This window comes from Mycetomoellerius zeteki, unplaced genomic scaffold (assembly GCF_001594055.1).
Source record: "Mycetomoellerius zeteki isolate Tzet28-1 unplaced genomic scaffold, Tzet1.0 scaffold94, whole genome shotgun sequence".
Classification (NCBI taxonomy): Eukaryota; Metazoa; Arthropoda; class Insecta; order Hymenoptera; family Formicidae; genus Mycetomoellerius; species Mycetomoellerius zeteki.
The window spans coordinates 68,138-83,964 of record NW_017257979.1 but is presented as its reverse complement, the minus strand read 5'-3'; the positions used below and the strand labels follow the sequence as shown (position 1 = coordinate 83,964).

General features: G+C 35.0%; 1 protein-coding gene across 1 annotated transcript; it reads left to right on the top strand.

Annotated features, from left to right (window-relative positions):
- The first annotated feature begins 418 nt into the window (after window positions 1-418).
- LOC108730580 (WD repeat-containing protein 63) lies at window positions 419-14,447 on the top strand. Its single transcript, XM_018460355.1, has 13 exons — window positions 419-593; window positions 2,289-2,485; window positions 2,764-3,195; window positions 4,354-4,677; window positions 4,999-5,247; window positions 5,454-5,612; window positions 7,224-7,555; window positions 9,814-10,151; window positions 10,365-10,593; window positions 11,639-11,939; window positions 12,811-12,987; window positions 13,232-13,564; window positions 14,205-14,447. Exons 1-13 carry the CDS (start codon window positions 419-421, stop codon window positions 14,445-14,447), a joined length of 3,489 nt encoding a protein of 1,162 aa, XP_018315857.1.
- The last annotated feature ends 1,380 nt before the right edge of the window (window positions 14,448-15,827 follow it).

The window sequence follows — 15,827 nt, the reverse complement described above, 5'->3', positions numbered from 1 at the left end:
TAAGGGAGAGGGGAGACATCGAATTCTCAACGATGAAACCCATTTCAATATTTAATCAAACTGCAAATGTACCCGACTTGAAGTTTTGTTAAATTTGGACGTGCATTGTTAGCTGTGTTACCGCTGTGTTAATATACCTACAGTATATGGATTAAAAAATTGTTACGCTGGCATAGGCACTTGTTTCACCGATTAGACGTGAAGACTTCTTCTGTCTATCATCTCGTATCGCATTCGAGTTACATTCATCGCATGTTGTATCGATTCGTAGTTCATACGCGCATTACGTTATCCATGATTCCACAGTAATCGTATCTACGACGCACATGATTGTATGTACGTGTACCTATATCTTCGCACGTTGATCGCATCAACACAGTCCCTGAAGTGTAAAATAATCGAACGGGCAGTTTACATCATGGAGGAGGAAATATACGAGGCAAATGTGGAAAGAATGGAGAATGGAAAGTTTCAGGAGATCGACACCGAATACGAGTATAGATATGATGACTTTTTCGAAGTGGAACAATCCCTCGACTCGGAGGAGGAAAAACCTTTCGAGGAAAGAGAATGGGAAGAAGAGAAAAAACCGCGTAGGTTATAGTACTTGAGAGAAAATTTGACATAATGATAACTGATGAATGTTTCATGATACGTTTGATATTAATGATACGTGTATTTCTTAGAGCCACATCGAAAATTTTAATGCGTTCGCAAATAAATAAATAAAAAATGCAAAATACGATTAAGACTAAATCTTGATGTCAAATAATATTTCTTTATATAATATAAATTTTAAATACATCTTTTATTTAAATAAACCGATTAACTGCCAAACTTGAAACACAATTATAAATTGAAGCTGAAATAATATCTTAAATTAAATTCATCATCAATTTAATAATGATGCTAATATACGAAAAAAATAATTTTGCTGAAATATCTAAAAATTGAGTTAAATATTATAGATTTGAAAATAATATTGGATCAAAATAATTACGTATAAATCTTCAGCATAATGAGCAATGTAGCAAAAAATTCACATTTAAATAAACTAAAATCAATATCTTTTTATAATTTTTTCCAACTTGATGCTTTATCGTGTCATATTTATGATTGGCTAAATTTATGTTTCATTTTTAACACAGTAACATTCTATTTTTGGTGTATTAATTAATTTGAACGTTCTACTAGTTTTGATGATCCAACAATATTATTTTCAGATTTGTAATCTAACTAAATTTTTAAATATTTCAGCAAAATCATTCTTTCTGTGTAAATATTTTAAAAAATATTGCAAAGAACTTATTATAAAAGTATCTAGCCACGCACGGCTGAGATGATATTTTGGAAATATTTTAAAAAATTATTAAGCACCAGTCTCGATCGTATTTGGCGCTTTTTTCTTACTTATTTGTGCTATTTATGTTATCTAGTTTAACTTATTATTATTAACATATTTGTTGATTATTTTGGTACTGTGTGAGAGAAAAGCTAAAGTTAAAACAAAACTAAATACAAAGTTCAAAGCATTGTTCAATGTATATTTTTTTTTAATTTGCGTGTAATAAAAATATTCCGTTTGTTAACTCAAAAACAAAACAAATACTCTTTAATAGAAATACGTTAAAGCATACAACGAATGCATTCGAAGGAACAACATCGATAATGTCGAATGTAGAAATATTGAAACTTTGTAATGAATGGGTTAAAATTATGTGTCGAACGAAGATCGACGATGCGTATCGGATACGCATGTCGGGTTGAAGTACGCATAGTGTTAACAATGAAACGTAAACTTAGTCGACCATAAATATGTTCAAATATGAATGACGCGATTTAAAACACCGAGTTGGCAAAAATAATGAAAAAGATTATTTATTTTGGTTTATTTAAATGTGAATCATGCGAATTCGATAAAAATGTTGACCCCGCTCGGAAAAAAACATAGCAACAACACCTATAAAGGTGTTTTAATAAAGCAATTTTATACAAGATTCCACATATAAAACTCGTACAGTTGTAGCTTTTATAATTGTCACTACTATCTTTTTCTAAGAATGCGATGTATTAAAATGACCTGTTATAACATAAACTAACTGAATATCTCTATTATTTTGTTTTATTAGTTTGCTATTTCGAAGTTTATTAATCAGGAAATTAATTTGTTTAATAAATAAAATCCTGCTATGTGTGTGTGTGTTATCTCAAAAATTGGAGAATTAAAATAATTTTCTTACTGTCTAAAGAGGTCGTGAATTATTTTATCTGTTTCATTGTTCTGTCAGCTGTACAAGATTGGGAGAGAGAAGCGAAGAAGAAAATTCGTATAGAAATGGATGATCCGTCAATGGAAAGACGGAGGACTGTCTATGATCTCAATGCTTACTCCTCTTCTCGACCGTCAGTGAGCGACATTTGGAAATCTAACACGACGCAGATAACCACAGAACCATCGAAGAAAATTCGATATTCCGTGTCGATGGTGAATATTTCAACGTGCCAACGATTTACTCTATTTTCAAAACTTCCGAGTTATTGAATTGTTCTGTCAAATGTAAGATTTTATAAGTATTCGCGGCAAAGATTCTGCAGAATTATACCTGAATAAGAATAAGAGATTATTAATTTTAAATGTATCAAATATATTTAACATTTATTTTGATTTTCATAATATTTCGACAAAAGAGGCATCAGTTTAGGAGAGAGAAAAAAGAATATTAATACAAAGTTAAATTTATGTTGGTTTAATCTTACAATTAGGAAATACCGGGACTTGCAAGAATCGATCTGTCACCGTTGACACAGAAGATCTTGAGCTGTACCATTGGGGAGGATGTAACCACGGAATTTCCATGGGTGCGCGTTAGAAAGGACGTCATAGAGGATAACATAGACTTACATTCTGAGAGCAGTGACTTCCTGCCAGTAAAGGACGATGTTCATTCATTTTCTGACGACAAGATTTTCATCGGCTATGCGCCATCCTTAACCGAAGAGGGCCAATTCTACATTGTTCTTACCGAGGAAGGCAGAGACGCTGTAGTAAGGCACATACATGAGCAAAGGGAGGAACACGAGAATCGTGTAAAAAATGCGATCTACAAATCTCCTGGCCGATGGCGTGACTTGGGAAGCGGTGCCGACGTCGATGCCAACGTCGTCAAGAACACAAGGCCTCTATTCGAGATTGAGGTTTCCATACAAAAGAAAAAAATAATTTTAATTACCATAATTTAACTGTAATTTATAGTCATTTTCAGTGCCAATTACATATATTTTTTTGGTAGAAGTATAAATATAATTATTATTTAACGTTATAGCAATAATAATTATAAAAATGGAACTTTTAATCGTAATTATTTTATCAATTGTATTAAGTTACAAATGCGCTTTTTCCTCAGAGCAAAGCATTAACTCATAGTCTGATTCATTAAAGAGCCATAGTTTTGGTTTGGGACACATTAAAAAATTACATTTGTGGTTTGCCATTAAAGAATCACAATCTGGTCAATCTATTATTCCCAAAGAATAAAAATTTATATAAAACATCATTTATTAATTTACAAAAAATAGTCTAATAAATAATTAAAGAATTTAGTACAATAATATCTAATTTAGTATTTTAAGAACTTGAAAAAATTAAAATCGTTTTCAGAAATTAAGTTTAAATTAATTTCTTATAAAATAAGTGCGTTGAAAAATACTATACTGAATTTTGTAGTTGTTAATAAAAATCGAAATGGACAGGGCATGTTGCATATCGCATTGGCGGATCCTGACGTGAGTATTCTCGTAACTTTCGTCAAATGACGCGTTGCAGCTTTCATTGCGCCGTTGTCAAAACTTTCTGCTTGTAATTCAATTTCATGTTCAAGCGTTGAGCAACACAATCCTCACATTTTTCAAAATTTTTATTACTCTAATATATATATATTTATTACTAATATATATATATTTATTACTAATATATACTAAACTAATATATATATGTATATATTAGTTTTGGTAGCGCGAATATTATGCTAGCGTGAATATTGATAGTTTGCGTTCACTAATTCTGAACCGCAGTATTACAGCGATTATCGTAAATTTCTATTAATTCCGCTTCTATAAATATTAGCCTCAGTGGATCGACAATAATATTGCAGCGGTGTTCATAAATCGCAATAAATTATTTATTAATCATTTTATCCTGATTTCAATCAGGCAAGAAGCAGTTTATAAATCTCACAATGCTCGCGATTGTTTAATCGTATTTATGAGAGGTACCGTATGGAAGATATATCGTATAGCCCGCACCGTCGATGATGCACCGAGTGATTCATATCTTTCGCATTTAATTACGATCAGGTTACGTCTACCGTTGATTTGCTGAACGTGCCGATAAATCTAACGGACAGGAAGGCGGATGATCAGAGAGATGGATACATCGAGCTGCTACCGAATATCCTGCAAATATTTGAGAATGTACGGCGTAAATTGGTAAGCAGGTATACGCAAGTGACACCGATCATACGACACAACGAGGCGCAAACGGCACCATCGATATCTGTCAATTCCTGGTACCAATATCTGTACGAATATGAGACAGTCGATTTGTCTACTTATGCCGAGGAGAAGATAGAGTCCTTGAAAGATTTCCTGAAACGCTACACTGATGATATGTGCGATCGAGTAATATTACAAATTCATTGATTTTATATAGTACTTAAAATAATATATAATTAAAATATAGTTAAAACATAATAAAAATGTAATTATAATTAAAATATAATATGTTATAATATAAATTTATTGACTTATTTACAACACTTTAAATAATGTATAATTAAATACAGTTAAAACATAATCAAATATAATTACAATTATAATTGGGATATAATGTATGTTATCATAATTTAATTACAAGATTAATTACGAAAATATTTAACTACTTTTTAAAATGAGAGCTTAAGAGGTAACGATATTTCTAATTTATCAACTATTTTGTCACAGGTTTTAATGAACTCCACGTGGGATATATATACGAATGATTATGCAAATTTGGTACGCAATGAAAAGGACACGCAGACACCTATGCCTATAGGTTACAAAGAATATCAAAGTTATTACGACGGAAAAATCATTGTGGATAAGGTTATCAATGATCTCTGTTGGCATCCATTCTGGACCGGAACGGCGATAGCTACTTATACGCAGCATGCGAAGGGCGAGCATTTAATAGGTCCCAAAACTTACGATGAGGTTTGGCAATTGCAAATTACTTCTAAAAATTTATTTTAATCATAAAATTGATGTAGACTGGCTTTTTCAATCTCAAAGAAAATTTTATTATTAATGTAGAATGTATTTTTCTATTGACAAAAACACACGCGCGTAATGTATAATTATAATGTAATAATATTACATTGTAATATAATTTACACAAAATCGTACGTTCTCATGAATAGGTATTTTTAGCCTGCGAGAGCAACAATAAAGTACTAGTATGGTCTTTCGCCGACTGTTTGTCACCTAAACTTATCCTTGAATGTCCACGAGAAGTAACATCCATTTCCGTCTGCCCTATCGACAGTAGCATCATCATAGGTGGCTGCATAAATGGCCAGGTGATCAAAATAAATTTTATTTTTTCCTATTTCATCATACGTTTTTTCTTTATCAAATAAATCTTTGACTGATAACGGGGTTACTCGATGATATAACCATTAAATAATATTTTGTTATTTTTAACTTTCAAGTGTGTCAAAATTTTAGTACAAAACACGAAATTAAAAAAACAAACTAATCAATCTATTTCTGTGGTAAAATTACTTAATTTCAAAGTAAATACGTTCATATTAATGTGTATGCTTTATTAAATATTAAACTAAATTTAATACTATTTATAATTAATATTTAAGCACTAAAATCCACTTTAGACCAAATATAGGAATTCTCTTATTTAATTAGATAAATTTAATATTTCTTCAGTTAAATATCTTTTAGCTCCATTGTTTAGTTTAACTCCATTATTTAATTAAATTAATGACATATTGAATAAGAGCAGTAAGGATCTATAGAAATTAAAAATAACTCAAATTGAGTATAATTATATTATAGAATTTAAAAGGTTACATCTTTTTCTCTCTCTCTCTCTCGAAGGTTAAGAAGATTGAAAAAAAAAATTGGAAAATAATTTGATAGCAAAAACGCGCACGAATTAAATATTTTCCTCATTTCGCAAACGAATAGCAATCCACCAATATCGATTAACCCGTTACTGCGATGCATCCCGAAGCATTCACATTCGCTTGACACGTCATCCCCGCGAATGAATAACGCGACACGCGTGTGTACGTAAACAAATTCTTCCGACGGACGCGGCAATCCGATGGAACACGATCGGTATCAATCACGTATATCGAAAAACACATCGCGATGGTGCCGTGAATCCACCGGGTGTTCCCTAGCTTGTCACCGCGTGCCGCCCCCGTTTCGAACGTGAAAATTCGAAAAGTACGTCGGCAATCATGGCAGACGCGAACAACAAACGCAATACGAATATCGTATGCAAGCGGGATCACCTATCTCCATTAATCCATCGCGACGATTCTCTCGTTGCTCCACTTGGTGTTTCACAATGTTCTGGACATTAGATGACACCTAGAACACTCGTCGATCGGGCAATTAAGTATTATGTGAAATCACTGATTAAAAAACGCTCAATGAATAATGCCGAGAAATGCATTATTCCTGCTCGTGAAAATCAAGTAAAGGAAACGGTGGATGTCCGAAATATTAAACTTTTCATATATTTTTTCAAATAGATTGTTTCACAAAAATAACAACATAAAGTTCGATCAGTTTTATTCAGGCTTACATACTTCTATATATATTACCGAAAAAAATAAAATTTAATTTATTTTATATATTACAAAAAAATATTTATTTTTATTGAGTTCGTTTGCGAATATTGTTTCATATTTCTAATTTCTATCAACGCTCTACTGTCTAAATTGAAAACTGCGTACATTTTCTTAATTGCTCAACACTATTTGTGAACTCAAATTAGCAAATTTGAACAATTTGGACAAGAAGAAGCGTCGGGGAAAATGTATGGGAAAACATCTCGTTACAAGCTGCAACCGTGAAACTCAAAAGTTTAGACTACAGTAAAACGAGAGAGGGGAGGGAGGACGAGCGAACGACGATAAAATCCATCCATATCCTTGCCGTAGATCGCCATCTGGCACATTCCCGGCAAAATCGAGCAGGTAGAGACTGTGGTGACACAGATGAGCGCCCAAGTGAAGTACAGCATCGCAATGAGGAGCTTGATGACATGGATGCGCGAGACGACGGCGACGTCGTTGATCAGTCCGACAGCGATGTCCGCCCTCAAGTACAGTCAGAAGGCGGGCATCACCCAAATAGTCTGGGTGCCTTCGTATCACAAGGTCGACAAAAACGGCCAGATCTCGTCCTTGCCGGAAGACGCGCCCCTGGACGATCTAAGCTATCAGTTTGTAACCGCCAGCAAGGACGGCACCGTCGCCTTTTGGGATCTTAAGTAAGCATCGTCTTTGCCTGTCGACCTTTTAACATATTTATTATTTAACAGATGCTCTTATTTCTTATGTATAACATTTTTAATTGTTAACAAGTCTTAATTTACTAATAAGTATATTTCTTGTATTCAACACCAATGTATAATAAAGCAATTTTTCATGTAATACATATAGAAAAAGCATTTTATTTCATCTTAACGCTGCACTATATAGAAAGTAAATGTTTTTGTATTTACATAGTATAATCGGATCATATTAAATCAAAAAGGAATATGAAATTGACAAAATATAATATAGCAGGAAGATTATAAAATAAAGATCACAATCTTCCTACCACTTTGTATTTTGTCAATTTCATATTCCTTTTTGATTTAGTGATCCGATTATATTAAGTACAAAAGCACTTTTTCTTTACATAATGCATTATTAAGATGGAACGAAATGCCTTTTCCACGTATTACATGGAGAAAGAGCTATTTTCAAATTGCTATATCTCGAAAACGAAAAATTATACCGAAATTTTTATAAAATTGTGATGTGATAATCAAATGTGGACAACAGATTTGTGTTCACTAAGCAAAAACACATCGAATATAGTTATCCACATTCACATGTTTCAAAATGAAGTTAGACAATGTAATTTTCTCATATATTTTTTACTTTCGTCCACTTAGTTTTCTATAAACATTCTAATTTTTCCTATTAAATATTGACGACTGGCGATGAAATGGATGTCGTTGTTCATCATTTTGCAACTACTTTTACTTTAGTAAAAAAAATGTTTCATTAAAATCGGTGTAACATATTGGGTAATTCCTTATAAGTAAAATATTTAATATATCTTTATTTAGCTTTAATATTGAAAATTGACAGTATTATCAATGCTTCTGTGAGAATTAGGACGGATATTGACATTATTGATATTCTGTCACGTTGCACGAGTAGTTCCATCGGTTTAAGGATTAAACGTGAAGGAACTAAACGTGACCTCCGAGGAGTCGCATCGAATCGATGTTGATTCGTCGGACGAATTTTCCTATGAACTACGGCGCCATTCGACTCACAAGAATAAGAAATAAAATATTCAAGAGAATATTCTCGATATAGTGGAAAACGATTGTTTTCCTTATCCTTCATTTTCGCAATACCCGGCGTCGTCGTGTTAGTGAAAATGCCACGTCGTTTTTCTTAAAAATGCAAGAACACCTTGAATGTCGGCTGGCATATGACGGTCAGGCTCTCGACCTGAACCCAGCAATTGGTAACCAAGATCCAGAGCCGTCGTATCTCCCGAGACTGGAAGTTAGCGACTTCGAATGTTCGACGGGCGCGAAACTTGTCGCAAGCGAAACGTTAAAGAGCCGAGCTCCGTCTCTTGCCTTTCAAGTCCTTCGCTCCGGACGCGGGACGACGAACTGCCTTCCGCTTCCTCCCCGTTCCCCGCCCATCCATCCTTCTCGAGAAACTCTCCCGGAACCGTAATGGTCCTGCGACTTGACTCACCGTCGCTCCTCGATTCTCCGAAGTTGGCGTTTATATGGTCCGAAAATGGATAGACCATCCCTCCATAATCGTTGATCGGTATTCAGTTCTCGCTCGCTCCTAACCATTCCCGCGTCCCTTGCCGTAGTCCAGAGTAGTCCTCCGGATCTGCTAACTCCCAAGCACTCCTTGGCCTCGTCGATCTCTGTGCATGCTCAGTAGGGTGCGAGGGGGAGTCGCTCTTCATTTCGGCCGTGCCACAATGGCTATGTAGATGTTCCAATACTAGTGAATTGTTTCCTCACTTGATTCGAAATTGGTATGATATTTACGAGATTGCACCCTATTCTACACCTTGCTAAGAGAAACGAGCATGTTTGCGTGAAATTACACCGACAGAGATAAACTTCCGAACAAGTAATAATTGATAAAAAAAATCTTATAATAAATTTAAATTTAATAATCGATTATAAAAATTTCGTGTTTCTGTTATACAAGATATTTGAGTAAAAAATATGCACGTATAAAACAAGCGCTAATCTTCTAGTTTTAATAACCACATAGATGAAAAATTTGTCAAATTACGATGTTAAATTTAACACATTTTACTTGTCTCAAACAATCCACCTAAATTTTTGTGTTAATTTAACTTAATTGGTTTGTAACACAAATATAAAATGTTTTTTTATCGTGTACTTTTATTTTAACAATGTCTCGTTTTTATTAACGAGATAATGTTAAAATATTCTTTTCCTGACGAAGAACGTTGGTCTGAAAGGTGGCGACCTACGGAGAAGGACGCTCAGCAAGTTCGTAACGGACGAAAGAAGAAGGTTCATCCAGATATTCAGAAATCCATGGCGCAGCCAGTATCTCCGTTCAAAATTCTCGATCGTGTCTTCAGACCCTACTATATCCTTGTGATTCAATATCCGGACGAGAGTCGGCAGCTCGTGATAACGACTCTCAGCATGTACAATCCAAAGTTTCGCAAGGAACAAGTTGAACCGTTCTCGATGACAAGAGACGACCTCACAATTAGAAAGTATTACAGACCCATAATCGAGAAGGCGAACTATGTCATGGAGCCAAAGATGCTCATCGGTACTGTCGAAGGTAAAGCGACTTACATAACATTTTCTTACTCAATTTCCTATCGTTGGCAGGTTGACACAACACGATTAGCACGATCTGAGTTCATTAATGTTAATGCAATTTAAATGTGAGATTAAATACAATTAATTATACTTGAATCTCCCTAAATAAGATTGATCTAATTTGATATTAATGGCAGTAAAAAGTAGATTAAAGCGTAAACGACGGCAACAGGTGATTTTGGTTGCGTAACGTGGACCGGCTACGAATTCACCACCGACGTGGGCATGAATCGCGAAACGGCACGGTGGCTCTGGATGAAGAAGATGCATGACGGACCGGTTACGCATGTAGTCAGATCCAATTATTACCATCAGGTGGTGGTCACGGTGGGAGGCAAGATCTTCGCCGTGTGGCGGGATGATTTTGGCGAGCCGCTCGTTTGGAAAAAATCCAACGTTGGGTAGGTGAAAAATTCGTGCAGGATCGTCCGACTAAAGTAAACTGAAGAACTTTTGCTTCCGCGTCAGAGTAAATTCCCGGGCGCTAAGTGATTCTCGCCATGCAGAAAAGAGAGAATAGCAACGAAGATAAATAAGAGAAAGAGAGAGAAAGAGAGTTGTTCGTCTTGAAATAAACACGAACATGAGCGAGACCGCGCAGAATTGCACGCGGAGAAATTATTTCTCAAGGAGAAACATCAGTATCGCGAGAGTTAACGAAACATGGTCATGAATATACATATGGCTCATGCAGGTTTTGTTTCATTTCAGAATGAAAATAACAAGCGCGAGCGCGCACAATGAATTGCCGCAGTGTACAGCATGTAATTACGACGATAGCATTTCGTATTGTTCGACATACAAGCATTGACGTGCGACGCCCATCTATTCGCTTATTTCACGCGTCGCGCATAGTTTTCGCTGGTAAAAGTCGGACTTTCGGTACGATCTGCATGATAACATGATTATAAGTTACATTTACAGCCCGCGCGCTTTACTATTCCGTTAATGAAAGCTCGCGTGTTTTACTATTTCGTCAATGAAAGCTATTTTCAATGTATGGCCGCCCATGGTCAATCTGATTCAACAGTCATTATCAGATGTTGTCAAGTATTGCCCACATTCTCGCGATAACACTCAACAGACGGTTTATTCCGTCTCATTAACTCTATATATTTTTAATTATTTTAAAAAGACAGTGATACATTTCCATTTAAAATTATCTCAAAAAATCAGCTCTCAAGTACAGAGCGACAAAAAAATTTAGTTATAAAGTTTTGTATTTAATCAAATTATTAACAACGAGTATTTATAAAAAAAAAACAAACTCTGAACTCTATTATAGTTATATTTTATTAAATATCAAGAAATAATAATTAACATTCAAATAAATAACTATCTTAACTTTCATACAAGCTTTAAGATGCTTCGTTATTAACGTAAACAACAGGAAATAGCATTGATTTAATGCTGATCAGCATCACTATTGTCTTTAACCAAACATAGCTATTCGGCGTGCTCATGGGGAATTATACGTCCGACTGTTTTGATCTTGGGACGAATAGACGGTACCATAGAAATTTGGGATCTCGAAGTCAAGAGTCACGAGCCAAGCTTCATGCAGAGTCTATCCGGACGGATAATTACAGGCATCTACACTCACGAGCTACCACTGGAGCCGCAGTGTATTGGATTTTGCGACTTCAATGGCTCCTTGAGGACGTTCACGGCGCCGCGTGTCTTACTGACATACGACGTGGGCGACGTCGAGTGGATGAAAAAGTTCATCGACCGACAGGTTCAAAGGGTGAGATAAAAAAGAGAATGACAGCGATATATCCAGAATAATATCGATTAAACGTCTAAACGAAATAACTTGAAATTTATAATATCAACACAAAAGTAAAATGTTTTTATTAAATAAAAAAAATTGTATTACATATTAAATAGCTAGTAATCGTACTATTGAATCCAAGTTATCGAATCCGATAATTCCGTAACAGAATAATTCCGTAACAGAATAATTAACTGGTTTCATTACACAAAAAGAAAATTTTGCTAAAGTATTTAAAAATTTAGGTAGATACGAATCTGAAAATAATTTTGTTGGACTATGAAAATAACTATGTAGAAAATTCATGCATGATGAGCAATGCTGAAAAAGTTTTGACTAGTAACCAGTTTAAGCGTCTTACAAAATTATTTTAATAGTCCAAGAAAATTATTCTCAGATCTATATCTCTAGCTAAATTTTTAAATACTTCAAAGTAAAACCATTATTTCCAAATTCAAATGATATATTTTTATTTGATACTCCGTACGAGAATGTCGTTTCACACAGCATGAATCTCATAATTTCACAATGTTACGTACAACATATGTGTTATATTACATTTATGTTGTTGCGTGTGAAATTATAACGTTGATGTTATGTTACTTCTAGTTGGTGTTTACTGAGATGTGAATTTCAACGCGTATACATATATCTCTTCATAAAACTTTATGCTTCTATAAGACGAAGATATAGGAACTTAATGGAAATGGTGTTCGTAAAAAATTCTTCTTTCTTTGCACTGTTACTTTTAGTAACTTGTCGTAAATTTTACTGCTAACGGTAATAAAAATTTTTTCGTACCTTGTATCTGTATATGATTGTCTATTTCCGCATATATGATCAGATAAGCGAGTTTCGAGCCTGGCAGGAGACATGGCGCGAATCAAATCTCGAGGATATCTTGATGAAAAAGAAGCTCAGAAAAATGAAAGAGGAGAAGAAGCGTCTGGAGGCTGAGGAGAAGATAAAAGCTGACACGGTCGATGTGGCGGCTGGTGCAACTACACCTACGAGACCTGCGGTATACGATCAACCTAATATTTCACATCAATAAATAATTCAATGACTTTCGTTCTATTCATAGCGCCGCTTCGGGTGGCAGTGCGCACTATGTAATCGCACTTGAGCGAATCAAACGTTTACAGCCGTATAAATAACGGAGCCTCTCGTGAATTCCTGGTGGCAGTCGATTCAGTCGGGCACAGAGCAGAGTAAAGGAAACCGATCTTTCTTCTTTTGCTAAGTTAATTTCGTACTATTCATAGCGTCGAAAGCCCTGGCAATTCATCGAGGAAGCTAGGGAACGGTGGATGTCAATGGAAGTAAAGCGCATGCAACGACTGATCCTGGAGAAAAAAGGGCTCAGAAAGGACGTCCTCGAGAGGCAGCGCGCGCCGGTTCTTAGATTGCGACAGGAGGCAAGGACAAAGAAGCGTAAGATACGCGAGATCCTGAGTCTACAGGACAGCATCTTTGAGGAAACCGTCGTGTTCCTCTTCCCGGAGCAGCATCAGGAGCGCAGAGAAACTTTGTTGCCGCCTTTGCCAGTCTCTGCGGCCGACAGACGCTTAACTTTTTTTTCCGCTCTTCGAAAAGAAGTACGTCAAGGGAAACAATTAATCTTACGGCCATCCTTTGCAAATAATTAACACGGTATTGTGCTTCATAAATAACACAAAAAACATATACGTTCAAATAAAATGTGCATTGCGACATAAAATTACGTAAAATATCGATATGGTAGCGTACAAACAATTAAATGTATTCTAGTAAACATTTTAGAGACTATGAAAACGAAAAATATCATTTTTTTATATTGTTTCTGTCTCTTCTTTTATAAATTTTCCGTTCTTGTATATATATTCGCTGTTTCGCTAATCGGTTTTTATTTATTTCTTTATTTTTTATTTATTTATTTTTCTACTGAAGAAGACTGTACAAAACTGTCATTGAAATAAAAGTTAATTATAACTTTTATTTTTAAAAAAAGTGTGTATATAAAAGCATGACTGTGGAATTTTTCTATTTTAAAGAGATATTTAACGTTTTAATAATGAATATATAAATACAAAAATGAAAAGGTCAAGATGAGCAAGAAAGAATGTAAGTTAAAGGTTCCCTATGATACATCTTTAACTTACACATTTTTTCACATAAAAATTCTGTGTATTAAAATATTTATCTTCCAACACAAATGTGCGAACAATATTAGACGCTAATTATTTTTTCTGTAAAAAGGACGTTTTTGCCGATTCTGAGGAAGAAATTATATACAATTTTCTGGAAGTACAAGCCGAGGCTTTGGCCAAATTAAAGAGCACGCCTTTCGAACGCACGTTCGACTGGCGCAAAGTACTCGCGCAAGGGAAGTCGAGGAGAAGATCGATGGACATCGAACTCAAGAAGTTAAACAGACTGAAGAAGACGTGCAAAGTGGACGGTGCTGTAAACGATGCATCACGTCTTGTCGGCAATGTATAAAAGGTGTATGAAGACACAGCTCTATTTTACATTTTGATTTGTGTTTTGTTCATTTCTGAGATACCAGATTTGTAACTCAGATTTATGTGAATTTGTTTTTCGCTCGTTATATTTACGAAGAGAAGAGAATTCTCTGGACAGAAGATTAATTTGATGTGCTAAACAGCATGACACAGCAATTTCGGTATCAATTTATTTTCCAGTTGCACGATGCTAAAAGTTCGAACGCGCAACAACAATTTTTGATAAGTTTAGGTAACTACATGCGATGAATCATAATTCTGTAGCGTTGTTCCACGAATCTACGGTCGTAATACATTTTAACAGAGCTACAGCCATTTTTCTTTCTAGAAATGCCTTTGTGACTCTAAAATTACATCCATAATTTTGATTGCATTTCTGATAATGCATATCCTAATGTAATAGTATTGTTGGAAAATGAAACTACATATCTCCTCCTCGTGAGTGTCGTGTAAGTTTACTCTTAGGGGTTCCTTTTAATCCCTTTAATCGAGTACCGCTACACTACTTGCGACTGTAATGGCCACCTTTGAAACAAGTAAAGCCCAGAGTCTGCAAATATAACTTGATTTTGTGAGTTTACCGAATAAACCATATAAGGAAAGAACAAGGTATTGTGGTTAATTCTTTTATCACTATATCTGAAGGAAAAAGAACGCGTATTTTTATATACCTTCGAGTCGCAAGATCTAATGTGCACGTCATCACGATAATTGAATATCTATAAATAGAAGACATACATGACAGGGAAGGAAATAGAACGACTGGATAAGATAAGGGACTGTAATATTTTTGTCATGAATCTTAGGTTGTTACACACGGAAATTCAACTCCATATCATCAATCTTAAAGTGTGACTTTAAAGAAGGAAATTATAAATGCATCTTATTACAGTAATTTTAAGAGTACATCATTTATATTTTTCTAGTTTATTTGTAACAATTTGATAATACTCATACATTGCACATGTACGAAGTAATTACAGTAATGAGATGGGTAAAAGGGGAAATGTGACAGTTAACGGAGACTGACGATCTTCGTTTCGACGATAAAAGTGACGTAAAGGAATGTCTGGGAACAGAGAGGACGAAAGGATGGAAAGTAGGAGGTGGGTCGGCAGCACTCGACGATTTTTCATAATTAAAGCGGATTAAAACTCAGCAGCGGGACCGTAAATGAATTTGAAATTTCAAACTAGGTACGCTCTCTTCTGCTTCTCCGTCGCGTTCCCGCCCTCCTTTTGTCATTCTTTCCCGTCATAAACGGATCTGCGAGGGACCGTGGTCACCGTGGCGCAACTTGTATGGCAAGTTTATCTGCTTTTATTTCCCCGGAGTAGCACACTTCTCCGATTTAATT